This window comes from Artibeus jamaicensis, unplaced genomic scaffold (genome assembly GCF_021234435.1).
Source record: "Artibeus jamaicensis isolate MK-2021 breed Jamaican fruit bat unplaced genomic scaffold, CSHL_Jam_final contig_889, whole genome shotgun sequence".
Lineage (NCBI taxonomy): Eukaryota > Metazoa > Chordata > Mammalia > Chiroptera > Phyllostomidae > Artibeus > Artibeus jamaicensis.
Window position 1 is genome coordinate 3,712,942 of NW_026522005.1, and position 14,134 is coordinate 3,727,075.

Consider the following 14,134-nt stretch of genomic DNA (forward strand, 5'->3'; position numbering starts at 1 on the left):
AGTGTGGTGTTAAAAATAGGCAACTGTGACTGTGCTGCTGTCGATTTCTCCCTTAATGCCCACCAAGATTTTCTTTATATAGTTTGGTACTTTTATGTTGGATACATATATGTTTATAAGGGTTATATCCTTTTGTTAGATCAGTCCCTTTAGTATTATTTCATGACCGTTGTCACTTGTAATGGCCTTTGTTTTGAAGTCTATTTTGTTAGGTGTAAGTATTGCTTGCTACCCCAGCTTTTTTTATTTGCATGGAATTTTTTATTCCAGTCCTTCAGTTTTTATTCTGTGTGATCTTTTGTTCTGAGGTGGGTCTCTTGTAGACAGCATATATATGGATCATGTTTACTTATTCTCTCAGGTACACTATGTTTTTTGATTGATACATTTAATCTGTTTACTTTTAAGGTTATTATTGACAGTTATTTATTGCCATTTTATTCTTTATACCTATGTTCTCTCTATTTCTTCTTCAAGCAGTCCCTTTACCCTTTCTTGCAATACTGGTTTGATGGTAATAAACTCCTTTAGTCTTTTTTATCGTTTTGTCTGGGAAGCTTTTTATTTCACTTCCAGTTTTAAGTGAGAGCCTTGCTACATCGGTAGTCTTTGTTGCAGGTCCTTGCATTTCATCATTTTGAATATTTTATGCCAAACCCTTCTTTCCTAAAGTGTTTCTGATAGCCTTATAAGAACTGCCTTTTAGGTAACCGTCCCTGCCCTTAACATTCTCTTTGTCTTTAACCTTTGATATTTTGTTTATAATGTGTCTTGGTGTGAGTCTGTCTGGGTTAATCTTGATTGGAAGTCTCAGTACTTACTGAACTTATATGACTTTATTTTTTTTTAACAAGGTCAGGGAAGTTTTCAGTCATTATTTCTTCAAACAGATTCTCTATACCTTGCTCATTGTCTTCTCTCGTACCCCTATGATATAGATGTTGTTATGCTTGATGTTGTCCCAGATATCCCTTAAACTTTTCTTATTTTTTAAAATTTCCTTTTCTTTTTGATGTTCTGCATGGGTGCTTACTGTTTTCTTGTCCTCTAACTTGCTGTTTTGATATTCTGCTTCTTCTGTCCTGCTGTTATTCCTTGTAGTATATTCATTTCAGATACTGTATTTATTTCTTCTTTATGGTTTCTGTGTCCTTTTTAATTCTTACTAACTCTAAGTTCTCACTGAATTCATCCATCCTTCTCCTTAAGTCCTTGAATATCCTTATAACCATTGTTTTAAACTCTGCATCTGGTATTTTGGTTGTTTCCATTTAACTTAATCCTCTCTCTAGGCATTTCTCTTGTACTTTCATTTGAGGCATACTTATTTGTCTCTCAATTTTGTCTCTCTGTATTAAAGTAGATCTGCTATGACTCCCAAACTTGTTATGATGACTTTCTTATAAAAGTGTTTTGTTGCCCTCAGGGGCCCAATCTTTTAGGTCATCTGAGCTTAGTGCTCCAGGAGTGTTTTTTGTGGATTACGTGTATCCCCTGTTGTAGTTGAGTCATGCGTGCTGTTGGCCTCTCCATGGGTAGCGTTAACTCTTCAGGCTAGAAAAGTATAAGGATAAACCTCAGTCATTATATGAGATGCTGCACAGGGGCTGCGGCACGAGGTGCAGTTGTTCCCTGTAGGGTTGTATGCCTGCTGAAATCTCCCTTTGGGCGTGCCACCTATTTGTCTAGTTGAGTCAAAGTCTGGTGTGGCCTCAGGCCCACCACTCCTTATGTTGGCTCTAGGTCCTCTTGGGTAGGGTTCAAGTACAGGTTAATGTCAGATGTATGTAACCAGTCGTGAGTTACCTGTCTGGAGCCACTACACTGTTTACTGCTTATGTCTGTATCTATTGGACCTGGGCGTGCATGGGAGGGGTCAGTCTGTATATAAGGTTTGGCTTCATCCAGCTTATAGCTGGAGACAGATCCGTAAATGGACTGAGGCTCCCTGAGGTTCATCTCCACCTCCCATTGAAGTCACCTGGTCTTCCTCCAGAGCTTTCTGAGAAAAGATTAGAGTGGGTCTAGGCTGGGCACGAACCACAGTCCCTTCCATACATTGTGAGCTCCGTAGGGTATGGCAACCAGGGTTGAGATGAGGGGGCTTAGTGGGTACCCTACAAGGGGATCATACAGTCAGGCATCCAGTGAGGAAAGAGTCCTCCCCTACTCCAGAGCCAAAGCACTCAGTTTCTGCCAGTCTCCAACTGTAGCTCTCTGGGGAGGGGTTGCTGCAGGTTCAGTATGGGTGCAGCCAGCAGTGTCCTCTGTAGCTGCCTGGGGCTCAGGGGGACATATCAGAAGTCTCCCATTAGAGGTTATGCTGGCCTAGCCCACAGGAGGGGCTAAGCACTTCATTCCAGTCCCAGACAATAACTTCCAAGGGAATCACCACTCTGAGCTGCTGTCCGTTCCTCCTTCGGAACTGAGCCCAGTCAGGTGGGGTATCCAGGGCACTTGGCATGACTGATCCAAACAGTTGCCCATTGGGAGTAATGTCCACAAGCCTGTAGGATAGAGGTGGGTACTTTTTCCCTGCTCAAGGATAGGGCAGGCTGAGCTCAAAGGGGAGATAGGACTGGTCTCCCTTCCTCCCCCTCCAAGATGCAGCCACATGCTCAGTCCTTGTGGTTCCTGGACAGAAACCTCCTCTGGAGATAGGGTCTGAAAGTCCCAAGCAGCATTCTGGTTTCCTGCTTGTATGAACTGAGCAGTTGGGGTGGCCAAGTGATTCTACAGGTTGGGGTGGGGAGCTACTATGTGTGCCAGGTGAGGGAGACAGGTCCTCTCTCCAAAGCCACACAGTTTAGTCACTCTATGGATCTCTGCCAAGAGCCTCTCCAGAAAAGGGGGCCCCAAAAGTCACTGCTGGGTGTGGCCAGCAGACACACCCCCCCCCCCACTGCTGGCCCTCATGAGTCCTGAGTACATTAGAGTGTGCTATCCAGCAGCCAGAGACCAAGCAGTCAGTCTGCTCCCCAGGCTGTCCACTCCCCAGGCTGGTGCTGTAACAATAGGGGTGCTAGTCACTGAAAAGTTTGCATCTGGGTCTCCTGGGCAGAGTGAATTCACCCCACCAATTTTCACCACCAGATGCTATGTGGGCTATTCTTCCCATCTCTGTTGCTCTGGGTTAGGGATCCCTGTGTGGGGTTGAGACCTCAGGGTCCTGGTGTGAGGGAGTTTTGCAGCCAGTTTTGTAGCCATGATATAGCCCCCCCAGCTTCTGCTGCACCTGGGTGCGGGAGTTTGCCCTTTCTGTGTCTCCATCCTTTATGTTTTTTCTTCATGCACCTTCTTCTGTAAATTCTTTGTTTGTTACAGTATATCAGTTCAGGTAGCCTTTAGTTATTCAGGTTGTTTGCTGTATGTTTTAGCTGTAAATTTGGTTCGGGGCTGGGAGCAGGTTAGTGTAACTTCTACCTCTCTGTGTCCATCTTGGAATCCCCTCATTTAATTTATATTCTTTGTCTTTTTTTAAGTCTTTTTGTTGGTAGCTACTATCAAAAGTGATTAAACTTTTTCTATTATAAACAGATCGGTAAATAGTCTATTTGCTGAGTTGGAATTCTGAGTATAATATTTTCTACACATCCTTTCTCTGCTTATATTCTTCCCTGTATCTCAAATGTCTTCCATTTCCATCCTCTGTGGCTAAATCTGCTTTACATGTTTTTCAAGGCTCATCTCTTTCCTGATTAGCTTTAAAAATGTTACACCAATTTTTCATACAGTATTGTTGCAGCCATCTATGTAAATGTATGACCTGAGTTAGACATTCATACCAAAGATACCTGTCTTTAATGTGAGAATATGAAATAGCTACATTCTAGGGTTTCCCTCTCCTGGAGAATGTACCCTTGAACTATCTGCGGCCAGTTCTTATTAGTAACTCTGATGCGAGAAACTAGCATTAATAGATTTCTGCAAGGATATGTATTAGTATTATTAATTCTTTTAGAATAGTGGTTCTGAAATTTCTTTGAAACAGTAACCCCTAAGAAAATTTGCTGCAAATTGTGGATTCTTGCCTAAAAAATAACATGCTTACATACGCCTAAATTTAGGTTCAGGGCCCTCCTGGTCCTTTTGTAGTTCAGATATTCTAGTTAAGGACTCTTGCTCTAAAGTACAGGTAAATTCTTAGATTAAGCCTGACAGTTATTAAGAGGGCTGTATACTCAGACTGTATTGTTTTACTTCTCCTGATTAAGTTACCTTTATTGAATTGTGTGTTATTGTTATGCTTCACCCAGTGTTGAGGAATATTTTGAGAAACAGCCCTGAAATTCTCTTCCACTTTTACTGTAGAAATATTGGAGACTTTGTCCCTGTTTCAGTGTTTTTCAAAACAGATAATTACGGTCCATTAGTGGAACATGAAATCAGTTTGGTGGTTTCAGCCACCAAATATTTCTTGTATTGTTTTGTATTGTTTACTTTGTTCTTTGCTTATGTTATATTTAAATACTAATAAAATTTTATTTTAATGTTATCTTTTCTTTATAATAACTGTGTTATTCATGAAACTTAGTTTTTTATATAATATGTGTATACTAGATTGCCTTACAATCTAAATATTTCTTAAGGAACTGGATTTTGTGGTCTAAAAGTTTAAAAACTACTGTACTCCATCATATTTTCTCTTCAGGTGGTCTCAAAGCAGAAAAATTTTTTCCATTTGCTTTCATCCATAAAGTGCAAATAATAGTAGTTGCTACCTCATAGGGTTATTATGAGAAGTAAATACAGATGGTCCCCCACTTAGTTATGATTTGTCTTGATGATTTTTTGACTTTATGATAGTGAAAAAGCAATGTGCAATGAATAGAACCTAAATACTTTGAATTTTGATCTTTGATCTTTTCCTGAGCTAGTGATATGTGGCAAGATACTCTCATGCCAAGCAGCAGCAGAGAGATCATTTTGCCCACCTGTAGGCTAACGTAGGTGTTCTGAGCACATGTAAGGTAGGGAAGGCTAAGCTGTGATACATTGTTTTCTACATTAGGTGTCCTAAATACATTTTGACTTCCTGGTAGCAATATTTTCAAGTTATGATGGGTTTATCGGGACATAACCCTATTCTTAGTCAAGGAGCACCTGTATATATATATATATATATATGGTGCTTAGAACAGTCCTTTCCTATCACATAATAGGTGCTTAATAAATACTGGCTATTACTATTATTAGGAACCGCAGTTTCAGAGATAATGCTTTGTTTTTGTCTTATGCACATTAAAGGTTTTTGTTAATAATAATGTCCTTTATTTTTGCTGTTAAATAAGTTCAGAGATAAATTTGTGACAGAAGATTGCTAACTAATCTTTTGTCTATCTTCCCTTGGCTCTGATTTTGTCAATTTAAAAATTTTTTCTCTATCTCTTCTGTAAGCAGTCCTCATACCCTTTCTGGAACATCAGAATCATCAAAATATGGCATTTCAATTTAATTATATTATTAGAGATGTGTGTGTGTGTATATATATATATATATATATATGCGCCAGGAGGAAAGGTAGAGGCTCTTGTGAACATTCACTGCCTGTTTTATCCTGTAGATTAATAAAACTGTAGATATCACTGTGATTAGTTTGTCTCTTTCAGTTTTTTACTACTGTGTATGATTAAGTCCAGTAGAGGAAAGAGAATCTTGATAGCTGTACAGTATTAGCTGTCTGCCTTAGTGAACAAATTGGTAAGCCCAGTTAAACTTGTGCTATGTGGCAATCCAAGTCATAGAAGATTGTTATAGTGAAGCTCTACTAAGTCTTTCATTTATTGAAGTACAAAGTCTTACATGAAAAACTTGTAGAATAAATATGGTTCAATATTTTTTCATAATGTTATCAGAATAACATTGAATTGTTTAAGTACTCATCTGTGTTAAATATGTGCTTTTGTGTTACTTTGTGTATACTTATATTTCTGTCATAAAATATTTCTAAACAAAATGGTAACCTTCACCTTTATTATTAAGGTAAATTAATTTGTATTATTAAAATGCCTGGGCAAGAAAGTGTTATTTTTATGGACATATAAGGAATTAAATATTTATGGACTTCCTCTAGAAAACAGGTGGCAAACACAAAGCCCACAGGCTGAATGCAGCCCTCCACCTTGTTTTATCCGTCCTGGCATCTTTTTTCTACCTGGCAGCAGTGCTGAGCTCTCACTTAACTGTTAAGGAGTAGTTACATTTGTACAGTCCTAAAATTATGTTCGGCCCTTTGAAGGCAACTGCAAGACTGACATGCCCCCCAGTGAAAGTGAGTTTGACACCCCTGGTCTACAGATACACATTTCTTAAGATTCATTTCTCATTTATATGTTTTTAAAATGTAGTATATACCATTTTGAATCTTTAGTAATTAAACAATCCATTTAAAGCTGAAAAAAGTAATGAGATTTCTCTGATCTTTTTAAAGATAAGCTTTAAGATATAAATAGTCCTATATGCTGCAGTTTTTCAAATCCATGGTGAAAGGTTATAGAAATATTTCTCCAGCACAAAAATTAGACTATTATATCTAGATTTAATTTCTGCTACTTTTAACAATTTGGAGAATTTGTGGTCCAAATTGCAATTCCAAACAAATTTCTGAGAATTATTCTTCATGGTTTAATTTAAAAAGATGAAGAGGGGAGGAATCTAGCAATTGAGAACAGAAAAGAATGGAAAAGGAAATCATAGAAATGAAGACTTTTACAGTGAATGAAGTTTATGTAGTAATAAATGGTAAGGAGAATCCTGGCCTCAGAATATACACCTTTATCTGTTAGGATATTAGAATCTGAGATTTGTATATATATCAGAACTCTTATAAAGTTTTTAAAGGGCTAATGGCATACACTTTGATAGGAAGTTTATTGTGGGCATAGCTTTATAATTTTTTTTAAGTTTTGGGGAAGAAATTGGAGCAATATTTATGTTAAAGGTATTTGGATTTGTCTAATATGTTAATATTAGGATGGTTTCCTAGGCATATTGAAGGGTATAATTTAAATAAGGTCACTCTTGATCATGAAGGAAGCCTTGGAAGTCAATGACCCAGGCATAAAATTGAAAAGGCTTGAACTTTTTGAAAAATTGTATTAAAATTATAGAGAACAGAGTCTTAAAGTGGGCAAGACGGTAAGTTGGAATTGACTGTGTAGTTGAAGCCATTTCAAGTGCTATTATATACTCAACAGGGCTGTCTGTTTTGTTTTTGTGTGTATACAATTATGGGGCTTTTCAAGCTTCACTTGAGACAAGCTTATACCAATTCTTGATTTTTATAGAAGCCCTATATTTCTCAAGGCCAGTTATCTTGCTGGAAGTCAGCCTGGTCAAGGGAAGGGGTCTATAAGCTTTGGAATCAGACTCAGATTTGAAAGTTAGTTTGTCCTTTTAATTGTTACTGAAGTCAGTGACATCACTCTGGTCCCTAGCTTTATAATTCTTAACAAATATACATAATTTTTTTAAATTAAGGATTATTGTGAGGTTTAGGTAAAATATATAGGCATTCAACAAATTGTACCTGCTGTTTTTAGTCATTTTAGGAATGTAATCTGGGGACTGGACAGATACATAGTGTTTTGATTGTTTTACTTTTTATAAAGTTTTAAAGGCAGGATTGTTCATAACTGAATATAGATGAAGAGAAATTCATATAATTTGCATCCATTTTTCATCACCTATTCCTACAAGTCATTTCTGTCTTACTAAGCATATATACTTTTTATCAAGTCCTTAACCACACTAAATGGCTTTCAACATTTAAAAAAAATTTAACTTACCAAATTTTCCTTCTACACTTATAGTACTTTGCAGTAGAGTGTTTTCCATCTACTTATACTTTAATGAATTGTAAATAAAATTGAAGGTGTGGCAGGCATTTAAAAATTAGAACTTTTCTATCTAAAGGAAAGTTATCAGAAATGTAAAACTGGTTCCTTTTTTATGTTTTCTAATGCTCTGAATAAGTCCTAAGGAACATATCCTCTGTGTGTCAAAATGATGATTATTTCTTTTCAGGCCTTTTTAGAGGTATTTCTAAAGTTTCTGTAATAGAACTGTTTTATTTTATTATAATTATCATGACCAAAACTTATTTCCATTTGTTTAGCATTTGCTACCTGATTCAATTCTGCAAGGATAAATTCAGTTGGAGAGTATTAAAAAATAGTAAATTTAAAAGAAAATTTATAAAAATACGTAAATCTAACCTTACCATCATCATTGGATATGTTGATCCAGGCTTATTAATTTCAAAATGTAGTTTTTATGACCATGCAAAGTGGAGAATTTTAATTAATTTAGTCAAGCTTTTTCGATATTTTTTTAAAAATCAGGTATTTATAACCTGATTTTTATTTTAAAGTACACTTCATAGGGTTTCAGATTTCTCTTCTGATATTTGTATTCTCTTTTAAATATCTATTTAGGTGAAAGTGAGTTGATTTAATTTTTATATTACAGGAGACTCCCTGGGGCAATCGATGTTATTGGTCAGACTATAACTATCAGCCGAGTTGAAGGCAGGCGACGGGCAAATGAAAATAGCAACATACAGGTTTAGTATTTTTTAAATTACTATTTTATAAACATAATGTATGGCTTCATTGGACAAAAAGGAAAATATGGGGGAAGTCTAAAGAACAAAATAAAACCACTGAGAATTCTGCTATCTAAAGATAACCTCTAAGCATTTTAATACATCTCTTTCCTTGTCACAAAGCAAGATTGGGATACTGTTATATTTTTGTGTATCCTTTTTTAAAAAAATTGAAATGATCATTTCTATTTTCTCATATTAAAACTATAAAAAATCTTTATGATAGCTTTATTGTATAATATTGATAATATCATAATTTATTTAATGTGGCTTTTCTTGGGGAAAACAAATTTGTAAGCCCTGTGTTTTCCGGTGTAAGGATGAAAGGGGATGAGTTGTTAGTAACTGAAGTAATTTCAAGTTATTACTTTAGCAACTGAAACTTTCAGCTGTTAACTTGACCACACTTCCTTTTATTACCTATTTCCTTCTACTTAATGTATTGGTGTGATATCAATTATAAACTTATATAGGTTTCAGATGTACAATTCTGTGCTTTGTCATTTGTGTATCGTATTTTGTATTCATCACTTCAAGTCAAGTCTCCTTCCATCAATATTCTACCTTATGCCCTTTTCTTCCCCCCTCCATCCCCTCTCCCTCCGCCCCCTTTCCTTCTGGTAATCTCCATACTATTGTCTGTCTATGAGGGTTGTTTTTTTTTTCCTTAATCCCTTTCACCTTTTTGATCCAACCCTCAATCCCCTCCCCTCTGACAGATGGCAGTCTATTCTCTGTATCTATGAGTCTGTTTCTATTTTATTAGTTATTTTCTTTTCGTGAGTACTTAAAAATGTCCATAGTGTTTTGGTTTTCATTACTTTTAATAAATAAATCATGTAAACTGTTCTTTTTAGCATCTTTGAAAGTAAATCATTTCTAAAATCAAGCTAGTTTTTTCTTTTCCCCACCATCAAAATGCTGCATATAATACTTTAAATTTAAATCTGTTTCCTTCATTAAAAAATAGCTTATCAGCATATGCCTTACAAATATTACTGTATAAAAATGTAGGAAAAGTTAATGTAGGGAAGAACAATTATATGTTAAAATGTAGGAAAAGTTAATACAGGGAAGAATGATTATATGTTTAAACACATTCCTAAAAGTGTTTACACATTAGAATCCCTCAGGAAACTTGTCAAAAATCCAAATTTCTAGGTGCCATTTCTTTGTAGATGTGGTGCCTGTCCCTTACCTGTTCACACAGGTCACTATTTTGTAAACACTTTTACTTTTCAAATATAAACCCTTGTTCTTAAAGTTTTAGGGGTGACACAGAAAAGTTATCTACGTATCTAGCTGCCTCTTGTACCGTTGATGCTCTGTGGTCTCTTACTCTGCACCCTGGTGATGACAGGCCCTGTTACAATAAATATCTGGTTCCGCTGCCATGTTAATTTCCTAATGCTAGTATCTGACACTAATGGTTACATGCTTTAATTTAAATACTTTAGCTGGGTAATGATAATACTTACAGCGTTTTATTTATAAAGTACTTAATTTTGTTTAGAATATTTTTATCACTTAATGATTTCTTATTAAGAACTCTATAATGATTCCGTCGTTTTTATAGGGTTTAAATATGTGTGAGTGTATCACATCTTTGTGTATATACATACATACACATCATGCACAGAAAATTACTCTCACCTCCTCAAAATATGTGTATTTAAATAAAACTTTTTACTTTGATTCTTAGATGAAATGAAATTAATTTACTGAGTTTAATCACAGATAACAACATTTATTCATCTTTTTAATAAACTATGCTCTAATTTTAGGTCCTTTCGGAAAGATCTGCTACTGAAGTAGACAACAATTTTAGCAAACCACCTCCGTTTTTCCCTCCAGGAGCTCCTCCCACTCACCTTCCACCTCCTCCATTTCTTCCACCTCCTCCAACAGTCAGCACTGCTCCTCCTCTGATTCCACCACCAGGTAAATAGTACATAAGACATTTGATTTTGGAAAAAATAACCCGTGAACATTTCTTTTATTTTGAATTTAACAATTAAAATATATATTTGAAAAATAACATCTTTACTGATTGCATTGCAGTTGAAGTAACAGACACGAAATTATGTTGTCTTCAGTAGATTCACACTGTAACAGATAAATGCATGTCTTGCTATTGGCAGCATAGAAAAGAGACATTATGTTAAAATAGAGAAGAATGTACGGATACTAAAATTAAGATCCAAAAATATGATATTCCCCAAACTAAAGTTGCTAACTGTATAAGTTTATATTGAATTATAAGTCATGTAAACCTGTTTTGAAAAAAACTTTTAAAGATACTTTGAGAATCAGAGTAAGTAAAAAAAGTTATACCTATGAAGAGAATTTTGAAATGAAAATCTCAGTCTGGTCATCTTCTTTCTTTGTGTACTGGTTTCCTTTTAGGAGACTACTTCTGGGTGCCAGGTACCTGGTAAATTTTCTGTCATATTTGTAGCCACTTTTGATTATATATTTATTAAAAATTATGTCAGTGGCTATAGAAAAAAATTAAAAATAATCCCCAAATTTTATACTTTCAACCTTTCATTCAGTAGCCTTTATTTCATTCCCAAAAGCTTTTAATTTCATCCCCCTTAACCAATTTTTAATGAAACTAACAAGATTGATTGAGATAATAATTACTTTTTTTCTAGGGAGGATGCCCATAGTATGTGGATAAATGATCAGTAGAGGATAAATGATCATTCCCAATCAGAATTACATGGGTAATATATGTTATGGTTGTAACATATGTCAGTTTATACTGAAGAGCCACGACCACTTAGTCCATATTTACAGGAGCACTGTCTCTTGTTTAAAATGTCAGTTATGATCAGAGTATAGAGGCAGATACAGGGTTTGGCTAGTCCTTCCCTCTGGTAATCCTTGGCCTCTAAATATCAGTTGTCTCTTGGCCTCACTGCCACAACACCTTTGATTCGCTCCCATTGTCACCTCTGCGTTCAAAGGGATTTAAAAATTATTATGAAAAATGACACTGGCAACAGAGAATCTTGTTGTCTTAAAAATAGTGGAAGAGAACGTTGGGTAGGTTAGAGGTACTTATTCCAGGCATCATTATTTCTACAGTTCAGTTAATTCTCATTCCAGCAAGAATGTTTTGTTCTGAAACACAAACCAAAAGTTGTGATTTGACCCAAGATTCCTTCGTCTTTAATGTGATGGGAATTAATAAGGAAAAGTAATGAAAATTTAGTGAGTCATAATTTATTTCTGTGTCCTCTGAAAAAGATAAAATGTAGAAATAGTTCATTTTGAACATATTTGATTTAATGAGACCAAAAGATGATCAGTGTTTGTGTTAATAGTTCTTAAGCTAGATTGCTTTGTAACCTTATTTAAACTTCACTAGGCACTAAAAGGGATTTAAGGAAATTTTCTTGTTTACTAGCTAAATAGGATATCCGCAGATGGCTAACATTTTATATAGTTCAACAGTAGCTGCCTATTAAAGTGAGAGAATGGTGATATGAAAAAATAAATACTTCCCTGGTATAACAATATTTAGTAGCTCTGGAAGAGATTGCTGATAGGAAGTGGGCTTTTTTAAATGATAAAATTGCTCCCATTTATTTTGCCATATTATCTCTGTTTCTAAGGATAACAAATCTTTTAATAATGTATACATTATCTGCAGCATTCTGTAACAGATTATTTTTTTGTTGTATAAATTATATATTTAATGTTAATTTTAAAGCACATGCTTTCCATATTTTAATTAACTATCCAAATTTCTTTTGATGCTTATTTTTGGATTGCACCTCATGCTATTCTATCAACATTTTAAGAATACAAGTTCAGATGAATTTTAATGCCGGTTTAAGCAGTTCCCTAACATTGGTGTGTCTGCTAGAGTGAGGTGGGGGAAGATACTAATTAATATTAAAAACCAAATATTTGTAAGTTGAGGCTAGCCGGAATATTCCTCATTTTTACTACATTGTGAGCTGTTGGGGAGAGTGTTTCCCCACAGTGCTAATCACAAATGTCTTGTGTATGCTTGACATACTCTAAATATGTTAACTAATTGAGTTAGAAACATATTTATATATCTGTAACATGGGGAGTTTCAGATTGACAGCTGGTACAGTCACACAAGGCACTTACCAGTCAGAATGGGCACAAGCTTCAAATAACATTATGGCTGCATAGATACATGCCAGGCGCTGCATGTAGGCCTTGATTAAAGCCACATTTTAACTTACATTTACCAAAGAACCACGTGATTATAATATGTTCTATTGAGTTTGCTGTGATTTATATCACCCGAGAGTCCTAAGCAGCTAAGGAAAGAAAGCTGGCTCAGGAGGGTTTTTTTGTAAGTATTGCCTTTATAAATAAACTCAATTTTTCTAGGAGAAACCTTAGGTTTTCTTTGTGCTTTGTTGAGAAATACTAAAAGAAAGAAAATCTTTGAGAATTTATTTAAACATTTTAGTTTTGCCTCTGTTAACATTGACTTTTAAATGCATAAATTTTTAAAACTATAGTTCTGCATATGGTGGGACAAATAAGTAATGATATGTTAAGCCCATATTTTGGGGTGCTACCAGATTTTTATAAATAAGGTGATCATATATCCAGATTTGCCTACTTTATATCTTTTGTCCCTGAATAACTATTATTCACTCAGAAATGCCCTGTTTTGGAGGATAAAACTTTTGGTCAACACTGTAGTTGCCTCGTAGTGTAAATAAGTAGTTCATTCTTAGCAACGTGAGGTGTGATAGACAGTGCTCATTCAAGAGACTTCACTGTCAAATTGTTATTAGATGAGGATAAGTATATTGCCTTCTCTCTGCCTGAAACACACATTACAAACATACATGAGACCTTAGTAACAGAGAGAATAAAGCCTTTCTGGCCATAATAGATTGGTATGAAAGTAGAGGAGGTTTTGTATTAGAGTAGAATAAACATACAAGGAACCTGTGGTCCTAAGTTAATGTTGGGACTTTTGTATTTTTTTATGGAAAAATACTTAATCTGGATTCTAGTTGCTGTACTAACCATAGCTTGAAAACAAATACTAATTATTCAAGATCTTTCCTGATTTTTAGAAAATCTATCTTCATTTTCTAGTGACCTAGATCTATTGTTAGTGTGGTTTCTTTCACTGTGTAATAACACAAATACTAGCTAATACTTATTGAATGCTTACTGTTGAAGACACTGTTCTGAGCACACTGCTTTTATTAACTTAATTTTATTCTTGACAGCATTTGAAGTAGAAGCATTAGCTAGAAAAGTATTCTAGCTAGTATTCAGAACCAGAATTCTAACCCGAGCAGTTTTACTCCAAAGCCTATTTCATTAACTATGTTGAAGTGAATCATTACCTATGTCAAGAAGGCTTTATTTATTGGATTATATGATTCATGCCAATAACATGTCTTAAAAGCTTTGTTTTTCTTTTTAAGCATTTTCTTGAAGTTGAAGTGCATGCATGTGTATATGTAGGGAAGTTATAGAGATTGTAAAGAGCAGAAATCAGATTTTTAAAAA

The 14,134-nt window shown here is 35.1% G+C and overlaps 1 protein-coding gene across 25 annotated transcripts in view; it reads left to right on the plus strand.

Annotated features, from left to right (window-relative positions):
* FIP1L1 (factor interacting with PAPOLA and CPSF1) overlaps positions 1-14,134 on the plus strand; it is a 79,891-nt gene that overhangs the window by 37,487 nt on the left and 28,270 nt on the right. For all 25 annotated transcript variants that reach the window (XM_053654927.1, XM_053654917.1, XM_053654919.1 and 22 more), the window contains 2 exons: positions 8,470-8,563; positions 10,390-10,546. In XM_053654927.1, the coding sequence (XP_053510902.1) occupies positions 8,470-8,563; positions 10,390-10,546 (251 nt within the window). The remainder of the gene's footprint in view (positions 1-8,469; positions 8,564-10,389; positions 10,547-14,134) is intronic.